General features: G+C 40.7%; 1 protein-coding gene across 6 annotated transcripts in view; it reads right to left on the reverse strand.

Annotated features, from left to right (window-relative positions):
- CPNE4 (copine 4) overlaps positions 1-22,938 on the reverse strand; it is a 433,913-nt gene that overhangs the window by 250,083 nt on the left and 160,892 nt on the right. For all 6 annotated transcript variants that reach the window (XM_050938446.1, XM_050938442.1, XM_050938441.1 and 3 more), the window contains one exon: positions 12,998-13,185. In XM_050938446.1, coding sequence (XP_050794403.1) covers positions 12,998-13,177 — 180 coding nt within the window. In that variant the 5' untranslated portion in view covers positions 13,178-13,185. The remainder of the gene's footprint in view (positions 1-12,997; positions 13,186-22,938) is intronic.

Genomic DNA, 22,938 nt, shown 5'->3' on the forward strand with positions numbered 1-22,938 from the left:
AGCCCTCTAGAATCAGACATGTCTGACTAGAAGGGATCACAAGAGATTGTTTAGTCCAGCCCCCTGTGTTGAAGCAGGACCAAGTAAACCTAGACCATCTCTGACAAATGTTTACCAAATCTGTTCAAAACACCTCCAGGGATGGAGATTCCACAACCTGCCTTGAAAGTCTATTACAGAACATAACTTCCCTTATAGTTAGAAAGTTTTTTCCTGTAATCTAACCTAAGTCTCCCTTGCTGCAGATTAACTTCTATTACTTCTAATTAGAGAGGGGATGTTATTAATAACCTGATGCAACAGGTTAGTAAATGTTACAAAAAAGCCTTTGCATGTTTCCAAAGAAAACTTTTTAATAAAGATGGACCCCAAAATAAAACTTCAAGATCCAGATACCATCTCCTTGAGATTTGGATGGCTCCTGGTCTATACTAGGTCACAACCTCAAAGGTGAGTGCTCTTGAACTTTGGGGAAATTTGGATCCACATTCACTGTGTCTTAGGTCCAACGTCTACGTGCACTTACGCAGCATAAGCCTGTGCGATGACTAAGCAGAGGCAAAACAGTAACAAAAGGCAGCAAGATCTGTCCCACAGCAGCCAATATTTACCCCCATCAAATAAAACAATGTTACATAAGAAAAAGCAAGCAAAAAATCTTCCCTGACCTGCGCATCAACCCAGCCATCAGACCCCATGTGCAGAATCCTTCTTTTTCACATGCATGCTCCCCTTCTGTTTCCCAGCAACCTTTCTTATAGACATTCCCTTCAGCATCTAGGCGGGTGAGGGGAAAGTGAAACTGGAGTTAACCTTCGTGTACCAGGGACTAGGTTAGCGGCCCTATACCTTGTCTCTTGGAGTTCGTATTCTTCACTCATGATGGAGTGGATGGGGGATAAGGTGAGTTATCAGCCATGGCATGTGGGCCTGCGTGATAAATTGTTGCAGAATATTCCCTGTAAGCCCATTACACTGTTCATCATGGTAATTATAGTGATTCAGAGTGTCATCTTGTGACCTGGAAACAAAGTCAGCTGACTTGGCATCTCCATAATGGACTCCCTCAATGATCCGTTCTAGCTCCTCTTCTTTTCAACATATATACCTATGACGTACCAACAACTAAGACCAAGAAGTAGGTACATGCAGATGACATCTGTTTTGCTGATGTGAGTAATGATTGACCCTATATCAAAAGGTCACTCAGCTAGGACATGAATGCTCTGGCCTCTTATCTTCATCAGTGGAGACTTACATTATGTTAGTCTAAAACTATGGCCACAACCCTCCATATGGCCAGCTATGGCCAATCAATCCCTTACTGTCTGTGTTGAGGATCGTCTACTCCCTTTCCAGCCAGTTGTCAGTTATTTAGGAGCCAAACTGGACTGTAGTCTAACATTCCAGTCCCATGTAGAACACTTAAAGAAAAAGATTACCTTCCACACTCCCTTGATCCAGAAGCCAGCAGGAATTGCCTGCGGAGCAGAGGCAAATGTTTTACAAACCTCAGTCCTGATGCTAGTTTTCACTCCAGTGGAATATCGTGATGCAGTTTGGGTCAGAAGTCGGCATATGCATCTTGTTGATTCAGAGCTGAACACAGCCACCTGTATCGTTAGTGGCCACCTTAGCCACACATTAACATCTAATTTGTATGTGTTGGCTCATATTGCTTCACCAAAACTTTGACGAGATGCCATTACCCTTAAAACTACATGGAGGGCTAGGACGGATAAAAACTACTTGCTGCATACAAGGCTGACAATGGTACCAGTACGTACAAATAAGCAACACACACGTCCCATCAGAAGATCTGCCCGTCTCCAGAGGAAAACTACTACATCTGTAGTTCCTGCTGACTTGCCATGACTGACTTTGAGAGATCCTTTTGCAGACTCATGCAGTCATGTCCAGTGCTGCCAGCTCAGTGCCAATCTCAGGTGAACAAAGGCATGTCAGGGCCAATAGCTATGTCCTCACAGATTGGCAGCGACTCTGGGATGGAGACAGAAGCATGCTGATGAATATCAGAAGCCCTAACTTACAGCCCCCTGTTTGCAAACTGAGATATAAATCCTGGACCAGACTGAACAGGCTGCTGACTGGAATGGCCAGAGTGGCTGCCTCAGTGCAGATCTTTGGCTGAGCTCAATCTACACTGCGGGACAGCAATGCAGATGGTCAAACACGTGGCGAAGGAGTGGACTGGAGAGTTGACTGGAACACCTTGCTACTCTCAACGATGCAGCAGGTAAGCGGCCGAACAATCTAGATAGCGACTTGTGATCCATACGAAAGAAGAATGGCGACAGAGGGGATTGGGGCAAGGAGAATTATCAAAATATTATTGCAGAGAAGAATCTCTTAATATTTTTTGATGTAGGAGAAATCTGACTAGGAGCTAATGAATATGTGAGCAACTTGTCTCTGAATTGGGATTATGTGAAAAATTACTCCTCAGTGTGGTGTATTGAAAACTGTGTTATAACTGTGATCATCTGAAATTCAAAGAGGTTTCTCCTGGTCGTGCTTGTGGGTTAGGGGGCTTTATAGGGTCGTGCTTGTGGGTTAGGGGGCTTTATAGGGAAGTGTTACCCATCTCCTGAGCACCCCCTCTTGGCCAGGAATCACTTCATAGGCATCCTGTCCTTGTTACCTCCTGCTTATGGGCCCCTTAAGAACTTACTAGCCTTTCCTCTGGATAACAGCATCCCTTACCAGAGCTGGTCTAATAACAAATGGTTCAAGTGCCAAAATCAAATCTATTACCATAACAAAAAAATTCATACTCAGTCCTGCCAAACATGGAGCTTTTCATCTGTCCCAGTCTGCTCCAACTGAAGCCACTCCTCCCAGCCTTTTCTGGCTGGACCTCAGCCCTGTGGCCTGCAGCTTCCTGCTGCTCTTTATAAGTACTCCCCTGATTCAACCGATGCATGCCTCTTAGCAATCATGCCTCCAGTCTTTAGGGGGGCAACCCAGCCTGTTTACTGACTGACTGCTTGTGACATCCCATCTAGAGCAAGGTGTGGTGAGTTGTGCCTCTCTGTTTTATGGAGCAGCCTGCTTTGTCTCTCTGTGTTTTGGGGTTCTTGTCACATCTTATCATTCTAAATTCTAAGAAATAAAGTAGCATTACGTTGAAACCTTCCAGAAAAGTATGTATGCTTTTATCTAACTTCTCTGTGTGTATGCCATGAACATAACAATCAGAAGCTCCTGGTCAGATATGTTGTAGCACAAAAAGATTTAAGGCCTTAATTTTTCAGATCTCTTCTTCCACTGGTGCATGCACAAATTTGCAGGTACACACATTGTGTGTGCGCACGATGTTTCAGCAATAACATCTGCACATGCAGGTAATGGGTTTTCCCAAAGAGATTCCATCACCTCAATGTGAGAGTCAATAGTCCTGGAAAAGCAAACGCAAAGACAGAGCTGTGTTTATGTATATATATCTGCAAACATGTGCACACATAAGCTGAAGCTCACCTAAAATCAAGCAGCATATTCTTCTCCACACTCATTTCCCGATAATTCTCCCTGATCTCCAATATGAGTGAATAACACAAATTCCATTACAAAGATGGTCACAATATTTTTCCTTCAGGAGACGTGAGAATGCTTTTACTTTGCAATTTTTAATATTGTGCAATGAGACTGGCTATTAAAACAAGATGCCTCTACCTATTTTAAAAAGTTGCGGAGGTGTTAAAAGGAGTTCGGGCTGAAGATTAATGACCAAACTTTAATATAAATAGCCCTGTGTGACACATAGAACATTTGGGTAAGGTTGGTTTTGTTTTTTGGGTTTGTTTAAATTGGGAGTGAGTAGAAAATGCAATGCTAAAACAGGTAGCTCGGGGAAGTAGTCTAAAGAAAAAGCTACAACATATTATAAGAAAAGAGAGGTCAACAGATTGTTATCAGAAACATTTTGGGGAGGTTGAAAGAAAAAAAATCCCAGGCTAAATAAACACCTGATTTGACTGTAATTAAATGTATTACTTATTGTGGATGTGTGCTACTGCAAGATTGAAGACTGTAATATAGAGAAAGTTTTAAAAAAACCTTCACCAAAAATATCAGTCATTTTTTTGGAAAGACAGAAAATCCCCCATGATCATTCCCATTTAGTGTCTTGACTCCTCCTCTGATATGAACTCATGTAAAATAGCACAATTCTAGTCAGAAATTGTCTTAATAGTCAAGGAGAAATAACTCCTTACTGGAACCAACTTTTGGAATAGAGAACACCCCCAAAATACCAAGTCTTTGAAAGCACAGCAACCAACTATATGAATACAGGCTTTTTGGATATTCAATAGGCCTGTAGTCTGACTCTGTAAACTTCCAGTGGTTCTGAAAAAGGAGAGATGCCTTTGTCAGTCCCTTCACTGCACAGCAAGACTTTAGGGGCATTTATCAGCAGAAGAAAATACAAACTAAAAGTGAAATCTTGGCAACAAGACCAATTATCAGATACTCTTGAGAAGAGCAGTTGCTAACATTCATCAATGGCAACATCTGATTAAAGGCAAAAGAAATAATTAATACAAAAGATCCCTCAGTCCATCCCACCTTCCATTAGGAGGAAATAGATTATGAAGCCACATTAGCAACTGCACAGCTAAGGTTTTAACCATAGCTTTCCATTTTAAGCCTCATTTTGATGCCACATGACAGTACCGTTTTACCTGATGAGTCAAGTGCCTATCACTGCCCTCCAGGAACACTCAACAATGAGGAAACAAACATCCAAGAACCCCAACCCCACTCCAACATTGGAGTCAGCAAAACCTAAACTAGGAGATCATTCTCCACCAACAGCAGCAGAGCAGTCACTGCGCTGGATCGACGTCTGTATCCAGAACAATAACAGTCTAGAAGACTCATGGCATTCAGGCACCAGAGGGCAGTAGATTAGATTAGTAGTGTCAAGTAATGATTTCTACAGCAAAGGCCACGCAATGGCTTAAGGAACCTGGCCATCTTGCAGGAGGTGTTTGACAATCACAACAAATAATGGATCTAGTGCTAGAGCAGTTCAGATAACTCATTTTTTGGTTTGCTGGCCAAAACTAGGGGAGGTGGGGATTAAATTGTTTCGGGTTGACACAAAACAACTTTTTAAAAAAATGTGTTGTACCAAAAAAGTTGAAAAGAATTTCATTTGTCTCCCACGTAGTGTCTGCAATGTCTTGATTTAGTACACTTGTTTCGTACACTAGATAAAACAAAAAATTGCTTCAAATAGAAAAAAATAAATGTTTAATTTCGAAAATGTTAAAATGAGAGGTTTTGGTTTATCGGATTTTTTTTGTTTTTGTTTTTTGACTTAAACAATTCAGCAAATTCCACATGAATTTGCTAAATTATTAGGTCAACATGAATCTGCATCTTTCAGTGAAAAATAGTTTCATCCAAAACAATTTTGCCCAGATCTATTCAGTGCTTCCCCACTGGCCTCCATCAACCAAGAAGAAAGGTGGCTCCAGTATCCACTTCTTTATTGAGCTTCACTGTCCTGAGCTCAGGCATAGAAGATGTAGGTAGCTTTTTTCCTGTCCTGCCCCTGTAGAAGGAGAAAGCCTGGCCTAAACCCATTTGGTTTTATCTGCACATGAACCAGAAATTTCTACACAATGGGAGGAACTTATCTCAAGTCAGTCACTGAATAACAGCAGCTCAGGTTAGCCAGGCCATCTACTGTATGAAACAAATCTACTAATCAAGACTTTCCAGACACTATGTGGGAGTCAAAGAATCTCCGTCACCTCCTACGCAACCACGTCTTTGAAAAATATCTGTATTTTGCAATCAGCTTAATTGCACGACATCTGCCTCTTGTCCCCTAGCTGCCTTGCCTCCTAGTTCACCTTTTGCAAGTTATCCATAAACCAAGATGATCTCTGAGGGTAAAGCCTTAAGAGAAGAACACCAAGGCATAGGCATTGACTCCACGGGTGCTCCAGGGCTAAAGTACCCACTGAAAAAAAATAGGAGGTGCTGAGCACCTGCAGGGCCGGATTAAACTTTTATGGGCCCCAGTGTCCGGACCCTGGACACACCCCCACTCAGCCTCTTCTCCCCAAAGCCCTGCCCATGCTCCACCTTGAGGCCCCACCCCTGCTCAGCCTCTTCCCCATGAGGCCCCCCCTGCAGCTCACATGGGAGGGAAGGGGCAGAGAGGAGCACCCACTGGCAAAAACAAAAGGCAACACCTGTGCATCCAGGGGTCATCCAATCAATGGCTGAGGATAAAAGATTATTAGAAAATAATGCCAAACCCTTAACAGAATGGCCTGTTGGAGTGCTGTGCTACCTTCTGAGACCTTGTGGAAGAACTCTGGTTCAAATAACTGTTCAGGGAAGACCATCCAAACCAAGTCCTTCATGAGCGATGTGCCTAACCTTGAAAACAAAGGCGATAGTAATTGGTCCATGACACAGGCCTGATTTTTAATTGTATAAACTCCCAATTCTATCACAGACACTTGATCAAGACTAGGTTCACCTATATGAGTTGAGAGGGATAGTCACATATTCATCATGACCATGAAATCCTGAGATGATTCCAAGCATGCATCATCCAAGCGGGTGTTGAAGGCACTGAGCACTATTAGCCTGGACCCCTTCAATACCATTGCAGCAAGGAATTCTATTAGCTCACACAGGAACTTTCCAGTGCTACGGGACAATCAGTAAACCAAAACCACATCCAACAAACTCCATCCCAGGGCTCATATACAAGTGATACTTGATACAGTTTCAGAGTAGGAGATCTCCAGAATCTTGCTTGCAAAAAGCACAGCCATACCACACGCTCGCTGATTCTTCTTAGCTACCTTAGTACTCAATATCTAGCCAGAACCAGCTACAACAAAACCAGCGCAGCAGTATCATCCAGCCAAACAGATTTCAGTAATACATGCAAGATTATGGGCTTCACCATTAAATAATGGACAGATGAAACTTTATTCAATATCGATCTTGCAGTTAGTAGCATGAACTGAAGACTGGCTTCTTTGTCCATGGACATTCCAGCTTCTTGAGAACTGACAGTAGACAGCTCCCATGGAACCCAGATTAACATCTCCATCTTTGTTTGTACTGTATCAGGGTGGATGGATGTGCGGGGGGGGATGGGTGGGAAAGGGGGTCTTAACTGCCCTCTACCACAGAAGCCAAGGAAACCAAACCTTCACAGCTAATCCCCCCACCTTCATACCTCCATGTCCCCAGCACACAGCAGTTTTTCAACCTTCTCAAGTGGCCTTCAAACAGATATAGGTAGGTAGGTACCAGAATAAAGTTCTAGGGCAAACTAAAGACCATCTAAAGCAGTCCATTCACCCTCCCAAGTCAACACCGCTCTCCCTAAAACCCCAAACCCTGCTGGTAATAGGGGGATTCTAAGACTTAGCCCAAGGAAGGAGAGAGACGGTTGCAGGGAAGACAATGGGATCCAATTCTGAGGTGAAGGAAAAGGAATGCACAGGAGCAAGGAAGAGTATAGGTGGGGGAAGAATGGCTCCATTTTTTGCCACCTTTCTAGTGCACTGCCTTAGACTGACACGTGGTCTGTCTGTGCAGTAAGGCTGGCCCTGAGCTTGCTAATATTCTATTGACTGAATAGTTTCATTTATATATACACCTTGTATTCTTCTATGTTCTCTTTATATGTTTATTTGGTATAATTTATTGGGCATGTGTTATCTTTTCCATCTGGCTGCTTCACGTAATATTACACCTCCTGATCTCATTTAACCTAATATGACAAGACAGAGTGTTGCAACCTATCAAGCTTTCAAAGTAACATGCCTACTTTCTATGTGTAGATAATAACCTCAAACAGGACAAAGACTATCTTTCTGGTTACCCGCTACAACAATTTCAATATCCGCACACCTCAGAGCAAGACTGTAATGTATGTGCACACATACCCCATCTGTGGTGGTAATACTTATGTGATAAATGAACTTATCATATACATCTTTGACTGCTTCTTCTCCTCTTGGTCCATCAATCCATCCCCCTTGAACTTATTCCAATAATTTAACCCCTCAAACATGTTCAGATAACTGCCATTAAAAAAATAAAAGCCTACAACTTACCATTAAAATGTTCTTCCTTCTCTCCCATTTTAAACTGAGAATATTTCCAATCAAATTATACTTGCCCAAAGCCAAGGAGAGGCAAAAATCAGTCTTGGAACAGAACACAGCTGTTCTGTGCATAAAAGTATCATGAGTTTAAATTTGTTCTGTCACATCTTCATAACATAGGAAACAGGAGATTCCCAGCTATTCCATGCAATGCTCAAGTCCAGTCTGAGACCATGTTGAGGTTTCAGATTTTTAATGTTGTGACATGGTACCAAAAAGATATTCAGGTCATGTACATGAGTCCCTGAACAGTTGGACTAATAGTAAGGAAGGCACTTAGTCTAACAGGCAGAGGGATGCAAAAAGAATGGTCCCATTAAAAACCCATTTTAAAAAACTCTTCAAAATTGTTTTTCTATAGCATATTTAGCATAAACAGATGTATCATAATGTAATGTGGCCTGAAGCGTTTGGGCATCATCATCGTTATTTGTATTAGAATAGCGTCTATAGGCTCCAGCTATGATTGGAATCCCATTGTGCTAGGCACTGTTCAATCACATAGAGTGTATCTTCACTGCAGAAAAAGGTGTGCTCTTAACCTGGGTTAGGTACTAGGAATTAAAAAACAGCAGCAAAGATACAGGCTTCCCAGCTCCCTATAGGCTTTAACTTGAGCTGCTAACCCAAATGACCAGCCAAGCCTTCAATACTAGTTTAACCCAAGTTAGGTAAGATGAGATAAGAACATACTTTTTTCCCCCAGTGAAGACGTACACATCATACGAGAGAAGCTTTCCAGTGTAGGGACTACAACCGAAAGAGACAAGGCAGACAACAGGTAGGAAGGGAAACAGAGGTGCAGAGAAGTGAAGTGACGTGCCCAAGATTATAGGGCAAGTCAGAAACAGAACTGGGAATAAACACCAAGTCTCTTGACGCCCAGTTCATCATCTGCATACCTTATTCATGGCCATTGCACTGTGTGCCAAGTATCACTCTATATGTAAATATTTATATCGCCCCTTATAAACTTACTTTAGATTTACAGTGGAGGTCCTAGCAGATACTTTGAGGTACTCCAAAAACTGACTGTAAAAATGGCATGATAGAGTTTCATGTTTCTTACCTCTGAAGGGTTTCTGGATCAAATATGATGATTTTACCCATAAAAAGATAATTAGAAATACTATCAGTCCTCTGCAATCTAAAAATCATCCTTGCTTTTCTTGGATTGTTCATCACAATGAGTGGAAGATTCTCCCAGCCAAATTCTGTCTTCAGTTATACCTATGTGATTCCGTTCAACTGACCCCAGCAACTGGAACTTAATTAACAGTTTTGTTAATTATGTATGAGCCAGAATAGAAAACAGCTTGTCCTATCAAAGCTATGTTGTCTCTGCAGCACTGACAGGAACACAATCGTAGAACTGGAAAGGACCTTGAGAAGTCATCCAGTCCAGTTCCCTGCACTCATGGCAGGACTAAACATTATCTAGACCAGTGGTTCCAAAACTTGTTCCGCCACTTGAGCAAGGAAAGCCCCTGGCGGGCCGGGCCGGTTTGTGCACCTGCCACATCCACAGGTTTGGTCCATCATGGCTCCCACTGGCCGCTGTTCACTGTTCCAGGCCAATGGGAGCTGCTGGAAGCGACATGGGCTGAGGGACATACCGGCCCGCCGCTTCCAGCAGCTCCCATTGGCCTGGAGCAGAGAACTGCAGCCACTGGGAGCCGCGATCGGCCGAACCTGCAGACGTGACAGGTACACAAACCGGCCTGGCCCACCAGGGGCTTTCCCTGCATAAGAGGCAGAACGAGTTTGGGAACCACTGATCTAGACCATCCCTGACATGTGTTTGTCTAACCTGCTCTTAAAAATCTTCAATGATGGAGATTCCACAACCTCCCTATGCAATTTATTCCAGTGCTTAACTACCTTGACAGTTAGGAAGTTTTTCCTAATGTCCAACCTGAATGACCCTTGCTGAAATGTAAGCCTATTGCTTCTTCCCCTATTCTCAGAGGTTAAGGAGAACTTCCTTGTAACAACTTTTTATGTACTTGAAAACTATTATGTCCCCCCTCAGTCTTCTCTTATCCAGACTAAACAAACCCATTTTTTCAATCTTCCCTCATAGGTCATGTGTTCTAGACCTTTAATCATTTTTATTGCTCTTCTTTGGACTTTCTCCAACTTGTCCACATCTTTGCTGAAATGAGGCACCCAGAATGGGACATAATACTACAGCTGGGAACTAAACAGCACGGAGTAGAGTGGAAGAATTACTTCTTGTGTCTTGCTTGCAACACTCCTGCTAATACATCCCAGAAAAATGTTTGTTGCAAAATAAATTAATATAATAAAATAATAATAGTAATTTAAAAGCAATATTACACTGTTGACTCATATTTCGCTTGTGATCAACTATGACCCCCAGATCCCTTTCTGCAGTACTCCTTCCTAGGCAGTCATTTCCCCTTTTTGTATGTGTGCAACTAATTGTTCCTTCCTAAGTGGAGTACTTTGCATTTGTCTTTATTGAACTTCATCCTGTTTACTTCAGACCATTTCTCCAATTTGTCCAGATCATTTTGAATTTTAATCCTATCCTCCAAAGCACTTAAAACCCCTCCCAGTTTGGTATCGCCCACAAACTTTTAGAAGTGTGCTCTCTATGCCATTATCCAAATCATTGATGAAGATATTGAACAGAACCAGAACCGATCGCTCTGGGAACCCATTCGATATGCCCTTCCAGTTTGACTGTGAACCACTGATAATTAACTACTCTCTGGGAATGGTTTTCCAACCAGTTTTGCATCCACCTTATAGTAGCTTCATCTAGATTGTATTTCCCTAGTTTGTTTATGAGAAGGTTGTGTGAGACAGTATCAAAAGTCTTACCATTTTACCATGTTCACAACTCTCTTGCATTTGCTTTCCATAAAGACTCACATATTTGAACTTTACGAACACAAATACTCATGAAAGATAAATGCTTTAAGCTCAAATAATCACATAGTTGAATTTTAAATGGTACATTCAGTTGTGAAATTCACAATTTGCATAAGTCACATTTATTTTTGTTTCTTGCTTGGATGATTTATGTCCTAACCAACATAGCATGAATTGGGATTACAACTAAATATACACAATGCTGTGTGGGTTAGTTAAATTCATTTATTTAAAATTACTACATAAACTGTAGTCCAAGTTTACAACTCAAACAATCTCTACACCAAGAATTTTTCCTTTTGGAAATTCACAAATATTTGACAACAAATACATTCAAGAATTTCACATTCTGTTCACAGACAATACAAATCAGAAAGAAAAAGTGAAGTTTGCCAAATTATTTGTTGCAATCTATTAGCTTAGCTCCATTAAACACTACATACTAATTTTTAGCAGTGGATCAGGAGATTTTGCTAAATAATTAAACTTCTAGTATACGTTTCCATTTCTTATTTGCAAAACGTGTCTTATTCTGAATTATCAATCACATTACACCATTTATGCAATTAAGATTACAGATTTGGGTGGGGGCAGACAGAGGTTTAATTTAAAAAATCAGCTTGCAACTTTTGAGATTGCCTCCTGATTGAAGATCGGCCCCTTCTAACATGGGTATCATTCTTACGCTGCATAGAGAAAAAGCTTCATGCATTTTGTCAATCATTTTTCATTTCCATAAAATGGCACAGAGCTGGATTTTAATGCAGTAAAAGACAAGGAAAAATAATTTTATATATGTCATGCACACACAGAAAGTAACTCGGTAACTTCATTTATAACAAAGAGAGCTGTTGGTTTTTTTAGCCATCTATCAGGCCTCATGTTAGCTACAACACTGCAAGTCAGCAATATGAAGAGAAGATCTTGTGAAAAAAGAACTCATTTGTAATATTCAGCTTTAACATTTTAATTGTGTTGACTAATTATTTGTTGTATAACCTCCACCTGTTATTAAAAATGACAAATAGACTAAGGCTTCAAAACCTCATGCATAATCTTATTATAAGAATTTTCTCATGTTTAAATCATTTTAATCTATGTTACCATGAAGGATCAGGAGATTCAAAGAGGAATCCTCAAGCAGGCACAAGAGGGAGTACTTTTTAAAAATAAAATCTCTGATATTTCATTATAAATATCACTTACGTGGGAGATTTTCTGAGGCACAAATGGCAGGGAGGCATCCCACAGACTTATTATGAAGCAGTGGAAACAGTGAGTAATGAAGAATTATTTGGGAATTGGCTGGATTCCTAAGCTATTAATTTACAGACTGTTTAATGTTTGTTGGGGCTTTTCTGTCTTTTTTTTTAAATAAAGATGCAGAATTTTGAAAGAAAGTATAATTTTAGGTTATTATGTGGCCTCCATTGAAACACTTTTCATCTTAAAAAAACAAGTTTGTTTTTGTTGTGGTTTTTTTTGGCTAGTTATACGATCCTGACTTCTTATCTAGGCTCCAGACAGGGAAAATCCAAACAATTCTTGAAGGGCCTGATAAAGTCCGTGAAAAAACTCCCATTGACTTCAGTGGGCTTTGCATCAGGCTTAAATGATTACATCTATCTAGTATTGTTGCATGTAGTATTGTTGTAGCTGTGTTGAGCCAAGGATATTAGAGAGAACAGGTGAGTGAGGTAATATCTTTTATTGGACCAACTTTTGTTGGTGAGAGAGAGCTCTGTGTAAGCTTGCAAGCTTTGTCTCTCTAACCAACAGAAGTTGGTCCAATAAAAGATATTACCTCACCCATCCTGTTGCTCTTACATCTATCTAGTGCATTCATCACCATAGTACTTAACCTGAGCTCTACTGTAGCACCCCGGAGCATCAAGTTCATATGCATTTTATTGGCCACTTACCTCAAACCACTGCCCATGTGACTGCATTTTCAGGATGACACAGGGATCTGGCTTGGAAAGGGCGTCCCGGTCTGATATGCCTTTGCATGCAACTCGCAGCTCCACTTTAGTCAGGCATGGGCTGCTAAAGATTCCCAGGGTATTTGCTGCAGATTCATAGATGTTGCTCATTTTCTGCATTCTCTGTTCTGTGAAGAGAGAAATGGGTTGATCAAAACCAATTTATCCATAGTGCAATCCTTCTGTTCACATGGAAGCCGATCCAATTCTGTGCTATGCAGAAAAAACAAAAAAAGACTCCCTATTTTATCATGCGTGAGATTCATAGCAAAGTCAAATGAAAATTTCTAGAGTTTCTCTAAACCCTGGAAGATGTCTAAAATATAAAATAATAAATAATCCACAAAACTATCAAAACTTTCACATTTATAAATTATTAGGCATGATTATTATGGTAGTGCCTAAAGGACAACCAAGAACGTGGCCCTACTGTGCTAGGCACTGTGCAAACACAGATGGTCCTGTGCTGAAGAGCTTATAGTCTAAATAGACAAGACAGACATAGGGTGAGGGAAAGAGGGAGGACATACAATCAGACTGTACAACATGGTGGCATCAAACAGCATATTAGTTCCAGAGTTTATTTTGGAGTGTAGGTGTTTGGTTGGATGGGTTTTAGCTAAATGGAAAGAAAAGTGAAGGATAGGAGTGTGAAGGGACAGAGTGATGGAGGTGCATGTATGGAATGAAACTGTTGTGAAGAGACTGTGAAGAAGGGGAATGGGGAGGGTTGAAGTAAATAGTCAGTCAGTACAGGGCAGAGACAGTCCAGTCAAAACATAAATCAAATGGAGCCAAACTGAAATCCATCACCCTCACCCCAGAACTTTGGGAAGCTTCGGATCTGAAACTTAACTTCACAATTTTCAACCATCTCTATTTACAGCTGTATTTCTGCCCTTTATAATACATAGCAGCACATTTTCCCAGGCTGAAGCTCTCATTGGATATAATTCTGAACATGCCCTCAGAATCCCTCTGTTCAAACCAATACAACATTTTAATTAAATGAGTTTAGCCGACCTTAGCTCAGTCTCCATTTGGCTGTACGCCGCTTAACAAAAGGTGCGTATTCACTTTAGTACTTCCACATAACCCTACAAAAGCAAAGCCCCTACTATAAAGATGCGATAGTACACATAAAGCCTGAATTATATTTACCCTCTATTTCCCATTCTCCTAGCTACAGAGCATAACCTCCACAGGTCAGTGTTATATTCATGGCACAGGCAGCAGAGCAAAAGAATGTACATGGGTAAATCTCATCTTTATGGATTGTACGCTCTTCAGGTCGGGAACCATGTCTTAAGAGCTTGTGGCAGTGCCTGAAAAAATGGGGTCTAAGGGCACTAGCTTAATAAAAACAATTAAACAACTATCATCACCCATATTGCAGCTCAAGCTTTTGTTGCCAACAGTATAATAATGAAGCAGTGGCATCAAAACTGTGACGTGATCTATTGGGACAATAAGGAATATTGCACCACTTTAGCTCAGTCATGTCTGAACTTCACAAGTTAATTTGACCTCTCAAATCTGATTCCTCTAATATGCGGCTTGCTATTGTTTAGGGTTTTTTCCCCAAGATAAGAGCTGTAAACGAGTAATTTCACACTCTCCTGGAGAGCCGGATTAATATTACCAGATTATCAGTCTGTTTTCTGTGCTCTGTTTAAATCCTCCTCGCTGCCCTCCATGCAACACCCCTATTTTCAGAGGTTCATGTCTGCAGAGAATTGTTTTGATAAAAGCTAACATTTGGTAATTTCAGAAGGAAATTAAAATTGTCCTTTCATTCACTTCAAAAACAATCTGAGCACATCCACAGCACCGCCATTAATCTAAAAGGCACTATTAGTTCAGAATCTTTCAACATTCAGAATGAGGAGAGGACAATGACAAGCCAATACAGAACTTTGAAAGAACGCAAATTAAATTTAAGGAACACGTGTCTACGTGATGAAGCAGAACTATCTCTCTCACTAATGACAGACGTGTTGTCTGTCTACAACAAATTCCTCAAATCATTATTTTCTATCCTCGTCATGGGCAAATAACTAATTTTTCATTTCACTGGCTGTTGCAAAATATTGGGGGTGAGGGGTGGAATTCAGTTTAGGTCAAACTGAAATTCAAAAACTGAAAAACTCCAATGGAGTCAAAAAAAATCTATTTCAGGTCAAACAAAACATGTTTAATTGGACCCTAAATGGATTCTTTTTTTTTTTTGCATTTGTAAAGAGCTAGATAGCAGCAGTGGTCTCCCCTAAAAGCCTTAGCCCAATGGTTAGAGCATTCACCAGGGATGTGGGAGACCTAGATTCAATTTCCCCTTCTGTCTGAGGACGTGAACAGATTTGAAGTTGGAGCTCCCACCTTGCAAGACAATACTCTGACAGGTGTCTCTGTCTCTGGTGTTGAAGCTGTTCCTCTTTGTATAAATAGCCATTGAAGCAGGGAGTTGAATTTTGAACTCCCACACTCTAGGTGAGTACTCTAACCACCCGGGCTAAAGAGTGATTTCACACCATCTTTCCCTGGCCCAGTGATTACTCCTTTTTGTTATGAATGACTATGAAATGCGTTTGTTTATTGTGTTTGTTTTACTGAAACTATTTGGCTAATTTGTGTCAAATATCTGAATAGTTTTGGGTCAACTGAAACTACATATTTTGTTGAAAAAAATTCACCCAGCTCTAGTTACAACCCAATGACCCAATAACCTAGTAAATGGTTACCAGTCTTTTGTGAGTCTCTGGGTCCTATGTGCTTCTAAGTCAACTGAGTCTGAGTAGAATCTAGTCACTGTTTCTAGCTCTGGGTCTTTAATGCACACTCCTAGCCTTAGACTTCTTGCCTGATACCCTTCCTTGGAACATGGGTGCCAGAACAGCTACACTAGACTCCAAAATCAGGGTTTGGGACTCTGAGTCACTTCAAAGGCTCCCTCAGAGTCCCTCTTTCACTGTGAGCACTCGGTTCCTTTGAGAAGCCAAATGTGGTAGGAACGGAGTCTTAGTGAAGGAATATTTTAACCCAATAACTTTCCTCTTAAAAATCACTTTAATGTTACAGCTCTTTGAAAAACAACAGAAGTCCTGAGCGCTTTTCCCTGGTCTGATCTCACCTCATCTGTGTGTCAGGTTGGTCAACATTTCAGGCCTGATGGAATCCAGCCTTCCCATTCTCTCCTGAATATCCTGCATGTGGCAATACTCGGCTCCCCACTGACTGCTTAGCGTGGCACCCCTTCTTAAGTAGTTTCTGTCTTCTTTTGCCATGTGCTTAGCTGGCAATCTCTAATCCCTTACCCCAGTCAGGCTTGCCACACTATATAGAAAACTCATAGTTCCATAGGGCTCTGCCAGTAGATGAGAATCATTCAAGGCTATTAATGCCAGATTGCTGCCTTGATAGCTTCTCTGTGGTAGTCCCCTCAAAAAGGGATTAAACGCCTTTCCTGGGCAGGGCAGCTGCCTAGAATGCACTTCAATAAAGTGCCTTGGGTAAATTAAGACCTGTGTTCAGCACATAATCCAAAATGAAGTTCCTAATCCAAAATGGAGTTCACAATTTGATACACACATATCCCAAAGTCATGATTAAGGGGAAGGGGGGACTGTGACATGTGACAATATGAGTAATTAAAGCTCTAGTTCAGGAAAGTCTTAAATATGTGCTTAAGTCTCTCCCTATTCAAGAACTGCATTTTTAAGTCAACCAGCATGCCACAAAATACTACAACCCAAACTGCAAAATACAGCAGAACACATTATTCAAATGCATAGCATCTTCTGCTCTATAATTTGTCATTGCAACCATCTTAGACAGGGTCTGAGAACAGCACATGTTTAAATGCTGTTGTGAATAGGGATCTAAACAAATGCATATAGCTGACCTTTGACGGTGAACTATAGGTGACATTTTAAGAGTTTGGTTTGGATAGCACCCAAAAATTTGGAGTATGGATGGGCTTATTAAAGTGTGACTAATTTTGACCCCTCCTGGAATGTTATATACGTAACTCTGACTAGTGCAGATACCCTAAACTGGTTGTAATCACAAATTACAAGTACACCAGAAATAGTATAAATGTAACCAATATACTCTGCAATTTATTGCCAAGTGGATTGTGTCAGTGTGTGGGATGCTTCTCAGTTAAGTGAAAGGCATATCACAAGCTGACTTGGACAGCTGTGGTTTGAAAACAAGAGAAGGGTGGACCAGAGACACACACAATCACCCCTACTCTGAAGCATTCAAACAAGCCCAAAATTTGTGAACTACTGCTTTGAAGGCAAGAAGATCTCTAGACAGCATGTTGTTGAGGACTGGTAAGTCAACTAAACACCCCATCAGACACTTGGAACAAGTGCTACCAAAACCAAAAATCCAAAACATTCTGTGACTTTTAAAAAGATATTAAGGCTGGAAGTAACTAACAGAATCGGTAAAATCTATCATATGGCTAAAAATTACATGAGAAATCATGGCCACAGTGAAGTCAACTGGCATTTTGTCACTGACTTCCGGGACTCTCTCTCTATTTCTTATGTATCCTTGTTCTATCTCATACAAGGTTTAGTCACCTATCGCTGAGAGAAGACTGAGGGGGAGATTTTCAAAGGCACAAGTGGCAGTTTGCTGGCAAACTCCCACTAAAAATCAAGTGGAGTTTGCCAGCGAACTGCCACTTGTGCCTTTGAAAATCTCTGTGCGCCTCTGTAACCCAAACTCATTCAGGAAGTTCTGCAACAACCTCATCCACTAGATTTCAAGATATTTTTATTCCTCTGCTACTCCAGTATTTAAATTGGTTTGAAAACCAGGTTAATTTTACATCATACACATTTTACATCACTACTGCACAAAGGATGAAATTTCAGTAATCGATTGATGATGATTAATGATTAACTTAAAACAGATGACTTCAAAACCAGCGAGATAAAAATCCTGAGAGCAAAAGATGTATTTTTCCTCCTCCTCCAGCAATCATAGGCTGTTTTTTATGAATGGTGAGTAACTATAAAGTTATATCCCTTTTTAATTCCTTTTCTTCAGTTCTTACAAGCACTAAATTTATCAACGAAAAAGATCAAGTTGCAGCCTTATTCTTTTGTTCCATTATATTCTTCTCTTTATATAATCACCAGTTTGGGTTGCTCTACTGATGTCATGTTACCAGGAAACAGGGGACTCATAAAATAGATTTTGAGCCTACAATATGTGGCTAAAAAAAGTATTATTTTTATGGTTCACTTAGAAGTTAGCCTGTTATGCAATCTGATAGTCAATTATACAGATATATTCTTGATAGAGGAATAAATTAAGAGTATTCATTTTTGCTTGCTATACAATCTTCTCTCTTTGCTTCATTAGTACTTCATTATTCCTTCAAAGTTTATATGGTCTTTGTTCACTGATGAACAGCAACCTTTGAGGGGGAGAGCTGGAGTGGATACAAAAGACAAGTGGACTAAGTGGGATGTGAAACTACCCTTTAGGGTCACATCATGCTGAATTTTTTTTTGTTCACTGTCATATTCGTTCTATTTCATTCCTCTGAAGAAGAGTAAAATGGTGCCTTAGTCAGTGATATGTTGCAATATTTCAACCCAGGACATCCATATGGATTTTCCTCATTAGCCACTGATAAACCACATGGACCCAGTAGAGGGGAAATGCAGGTGAAGAGCGTGGAGAATTTTTTATAAGTTTTTCTATGTAAACATAATTTCTGCCTCTAAGGAAAAAGTCAATACCAGCTGGTAAACAAACGTACTGATATATTTACCAGTATATAAAACTGTATTATACTAGAAATGTTTACACTTTACATGTTCCAAAAATATCCTGAGTATATTGATAGCATAGCACAAGGTTTAGCTTGTTCAATTTGAAAGCAGGGGAGATAGTGAGGATCTTGGAGTATGGGTTAAGTTTCTCCCTCAAGAATTATTTTGAAAATACCCAACATCTGGTACAATCAAATGCATTCTAGGAGACAACAATTTGTTATTTAGAAATAGGTTAATGAGCACTGGGGATAAGTCATCACTGGCAGGGATGATTAAGCAATCAGGTCCAGATCCACAAAGGAATTTAGGTTCCTAAATTCCAGACTTAAGTGCCTAAGTCTTGTGTTTAGGTGCTTAAATTCCAGTTTTGTCTCCATCAGATCCATAAAAACTCCTACCAAACCCTATAGATATCTAAACTCACTCAGCACTTAAGTTTTTAGAGTAAAGGTTTCCCAGGCACCTCTGTTTCAGACTCTGGGCATGTGTACTGCTGCCTTTCCCCAAGTGTCTGGACACCTATCTCCCAGCTAAACCCCAAAGCAATTCATGAGCCTGGGGAAGACTGATGTTCAGACTCCTAACTCAAACGCATGGCCCAATCTGGTAGGTGGTCTCTGAACACTCTGACCACATCATGTCCCATTCAAAATCCAGGGAGGGGAATGTGGTGGTAGTACTGCCCACCTTATAACTTTTAGCCTAGCACTTAGAGCACTGGCCTGGGATCTGCCCGATGACTGTTCCACTGTAGATAAATGCTTAAATAGTCATTGGGCCAGAAAGAGACAGATACTCTGTAGCCAGTAGTTAGAGTACACACCTGGGAGGTGGGAGTCACCAGGTCCAATATCCCAGCTCCAATCACTCTTTCAGTATTTATCCAAAGTGGAACAGCTTAAAACAGGATAGCTTGAGGGAGCCCCACATCAGAATATCCCATAGCTCAGAGGCTTGAGCACTCCCCGGAGAGATGGGACACCCCTGTTCAAATGCTTTCTCCCTCTGTGGCAGAAAGCAGAGAATGGACGCTGGGTCTTCCACAAACCAGGTGAGCACTCTTACCACTAGGCTAAAAGTTATAAGGTGAGCAGCACTTCCTCCTCCAGCCGTTTTGCATGGAGCAAGGCAGCTGCCTAACTCATTCCCTCACAAAGTGGCCTAGGTGCCTAAGCTGCCTGACTCCAGGCAGCTGGTTCCCATTCGTCGATCTCTAACAGAGACAGACACTTAAGAATTCCTTTGTCATTTGGGCTACAGGAAGGTGCCTATCTCCAAGAGAAGGGTGGGGATTAACACACACCCCTCTGTTTGGCTTCTTCCATTGGATAGCTAAGGCAGCTCCACACCTATTATGCTGGCATTTCTGGATGGCATTCTATGGTGCCTCTCTCTCCCCATTAACTGTCTAGGGAGCCTAAGATCCTAACTCACCTTGGAGGATCACCATATTGTTCCTATGATTTTCTAGGCACTTAAGTTAGGTGCCATGATGCTCAGTGTTGCAACACCTAAGTATCTTTGTGGGTCTCACTCCAACTGCTTAGATTGAAAGCTCTTTTTCTTCTGTGTTTGTACAGCACCAAGCTCAATGGGTCTGGTCTATGACTAGAGTGGCTAGGTGCTACGGTGACAGATAATAATAGAGAGGAAGTGAACTCTTATCAGATCATCCCAACCCTTCCTTCAACTGTGTGGGGACATTTTTTATGTGGGACTTCCAAGAATCCTCTTTCTGGTGTATGCAGCTTCAGGTAGTGCAGCAATTGTGTATACTCCAGTTTTAAAGGTGCTGTAACTATTCTGGATGTAGAGTTCAGACAAGCTTGGCAGCTGCAGCTGGAATTGGTTGGATGCTGAATCTCAAAAAGTGGGGCTGATATAGCTTCTAGGCAAAGGGCCCTCTGACTGTAGTCCTGATGTGAAGGCCACAGCAGTCTTTTCATTGACTTAAATGGGCTTTTAATCAAGCCCTGGGTTACATTGTTTCCACTGTTACATTGTTTTTTGTGGTTAATTTTATCCACCTAGAGCCACTGTAGTTAAATTAAAAGGCAATATTGACCATCTGGATTTTGAGAGACATACCACCTTGCTGCAAATCAGTGGTCTTTAGATGCTTTTATATCACAGTAAATAAGGTTGTGCTCATATTCTGAATATTAACACATACATCCATTCTTAAATATACACCATACGACAAGATGAATTATTGGCCTTGGGTCAAGTTCTGTTCTCAGCTATGTATGGACAGGTCACTGAATTTGATGGGAAATGTGTGCTGTACAGGAGAGAAAATGGGTCTCTTTATACTATTGCACAGCTTAATATCACCATGAAGTAGCCATTTATATGGAATAATGGCTCCTTTTATCTTGGTTTTAAAGATTAATAAAGTAGTTAGGTTAAAAATAAATAATCAATTCAAATTTTTACCCAAAATGAGGACCAATCTTCAACCACATTCTCTTTCTAACTGTATGTGAACTAGCAGATTTAGGACCTGTAAATCACATCCCTGCAGTTCCATCAGTGATATTAATGGCAGAGACTGTAGTGTTCGCAAACTTGGGTGCTTTTACCACCAGGTCATCTAATCCCACTGACTTAAATGACAAAGGAATACATCAAAGTAATATGGGCAAAATATTTTACTTGGGAGTCCAGAGTTAATTTAGGTAGCTAAATCTGTATTGAAATACATGAGAACTGCAGGTGCTCAGCACTTCCAAAGATCAGGCCATTGATTTAGGTGCCTTATTATCTATTAAGCTGCGTAAGGTTAAGCATCCAAGTTTAAAAACATTGGCCTGGCTATATACCTGGAGGACAATGAAAACTAGTTCGACACTAAATGTGTCTTTGTCCCCCTCTAGCATCTGGATAACCTAAAGAGGTCTATGAATCTACTAATGCCTTCAAGATAAAGCTCAAGTAAAAGCTGCTCATGCCTTTAGATCCCCATAGAGCACCTGACCAGGTCAATTGCTGGAGCTTCAGTGATTGAACCTGGGAGCTATGGATCTAAATGCATGAGCCTTATTGCTTGGAGTAAAGGGCCAGATCTATACGTTTTAAGTCAATAATAAACTTTATGTGGTTTAGTCATTAGAGGTGGGACAGAGAGAAAGTTGATTAGTGTGCTATGCTAGCAACCGAAATGACACCATTTAACATTCCAGAAAATGGCTTGCAAGGTAGATTAAAATATCTAGTGATGTGTCATGCACTCAATTCAAAGCTATGTGTATAGTGTACCATAAAATTATAACAGGACTTTTTCAGTTTATCATGAAATAAGTCCAAAATGTTTATCTGAAGCCAATCTTTATATTTTCCTCTGCCCTTTCTGCCTCATTCTGCCCTCCTACACATGCAAAACAAGTGGGAACTTGTATCTGCAGCTGTCTGGGCTAAGTGCAGAGGGACTGCTTCCCAACAGTATCTTGGCATAAAGTAAGCAGAGAAATATACATAGTCTGCCTTTAGTTCAGTTCCATGGATGTACTGAACGTAAGCTAACAGGTGGGTGGAGAATGGGAAAGATACAGAGATAAAAGGCGCTCACTGATGCATCCTGCGTTTTGAAACTGGGTTTGATATTTAGAAACCTATACTCCAGACCAAAGCCAAGCAGAGGGATATAGAGTTTTGATGTTTCCTGCCACCATATGTTGAGGGTTGTATTCTGAATCATTTGTTTTACTGGCATTCTGGAAGTGAAGAAGAGGAATCAGAGGGAGCAGGTAGCAGCTGTCTGCTTCTGCATTAGTAAACACAAGGCTGTGTTTCAAAAAGAGCTAAATGACATGTCCAGGCTATGTAGCAGTGGGGAATACTAATCATGGGGCTGAATAAAATGAGGCCTGTTGATGAAAATCCTTCAAATTAGCACAAGAGCTAAAAGCTCTAAAAGTTGCCGTGGTAACTTTTCCCATTTATATATATTTATAACTCATATGCAGTAGAGAAGCTTAGCATTCAGAGCGTATGAGCAGTTGAACTTTGATTAGGAGTTGAAGCTCATATATCAGTAGAAAGATAGAGACAATGTATGGAAAAGGAAGGTCACAGATTTGAGTT

Source organism: Gopherus flavomarginatus, chromosome 2, assembly GCF_025201925.1.
Source record: "Gopherus flavomarginatus isolate rGopFla2 chromosome 2, rGopFla2.mat.asm, whole genome shotgun sequence".
NCBI lineage: Eukaryota > Metazoa > Chordata > Testudines > Testudinidae > Gopherus > Gopherus flavomarginatus.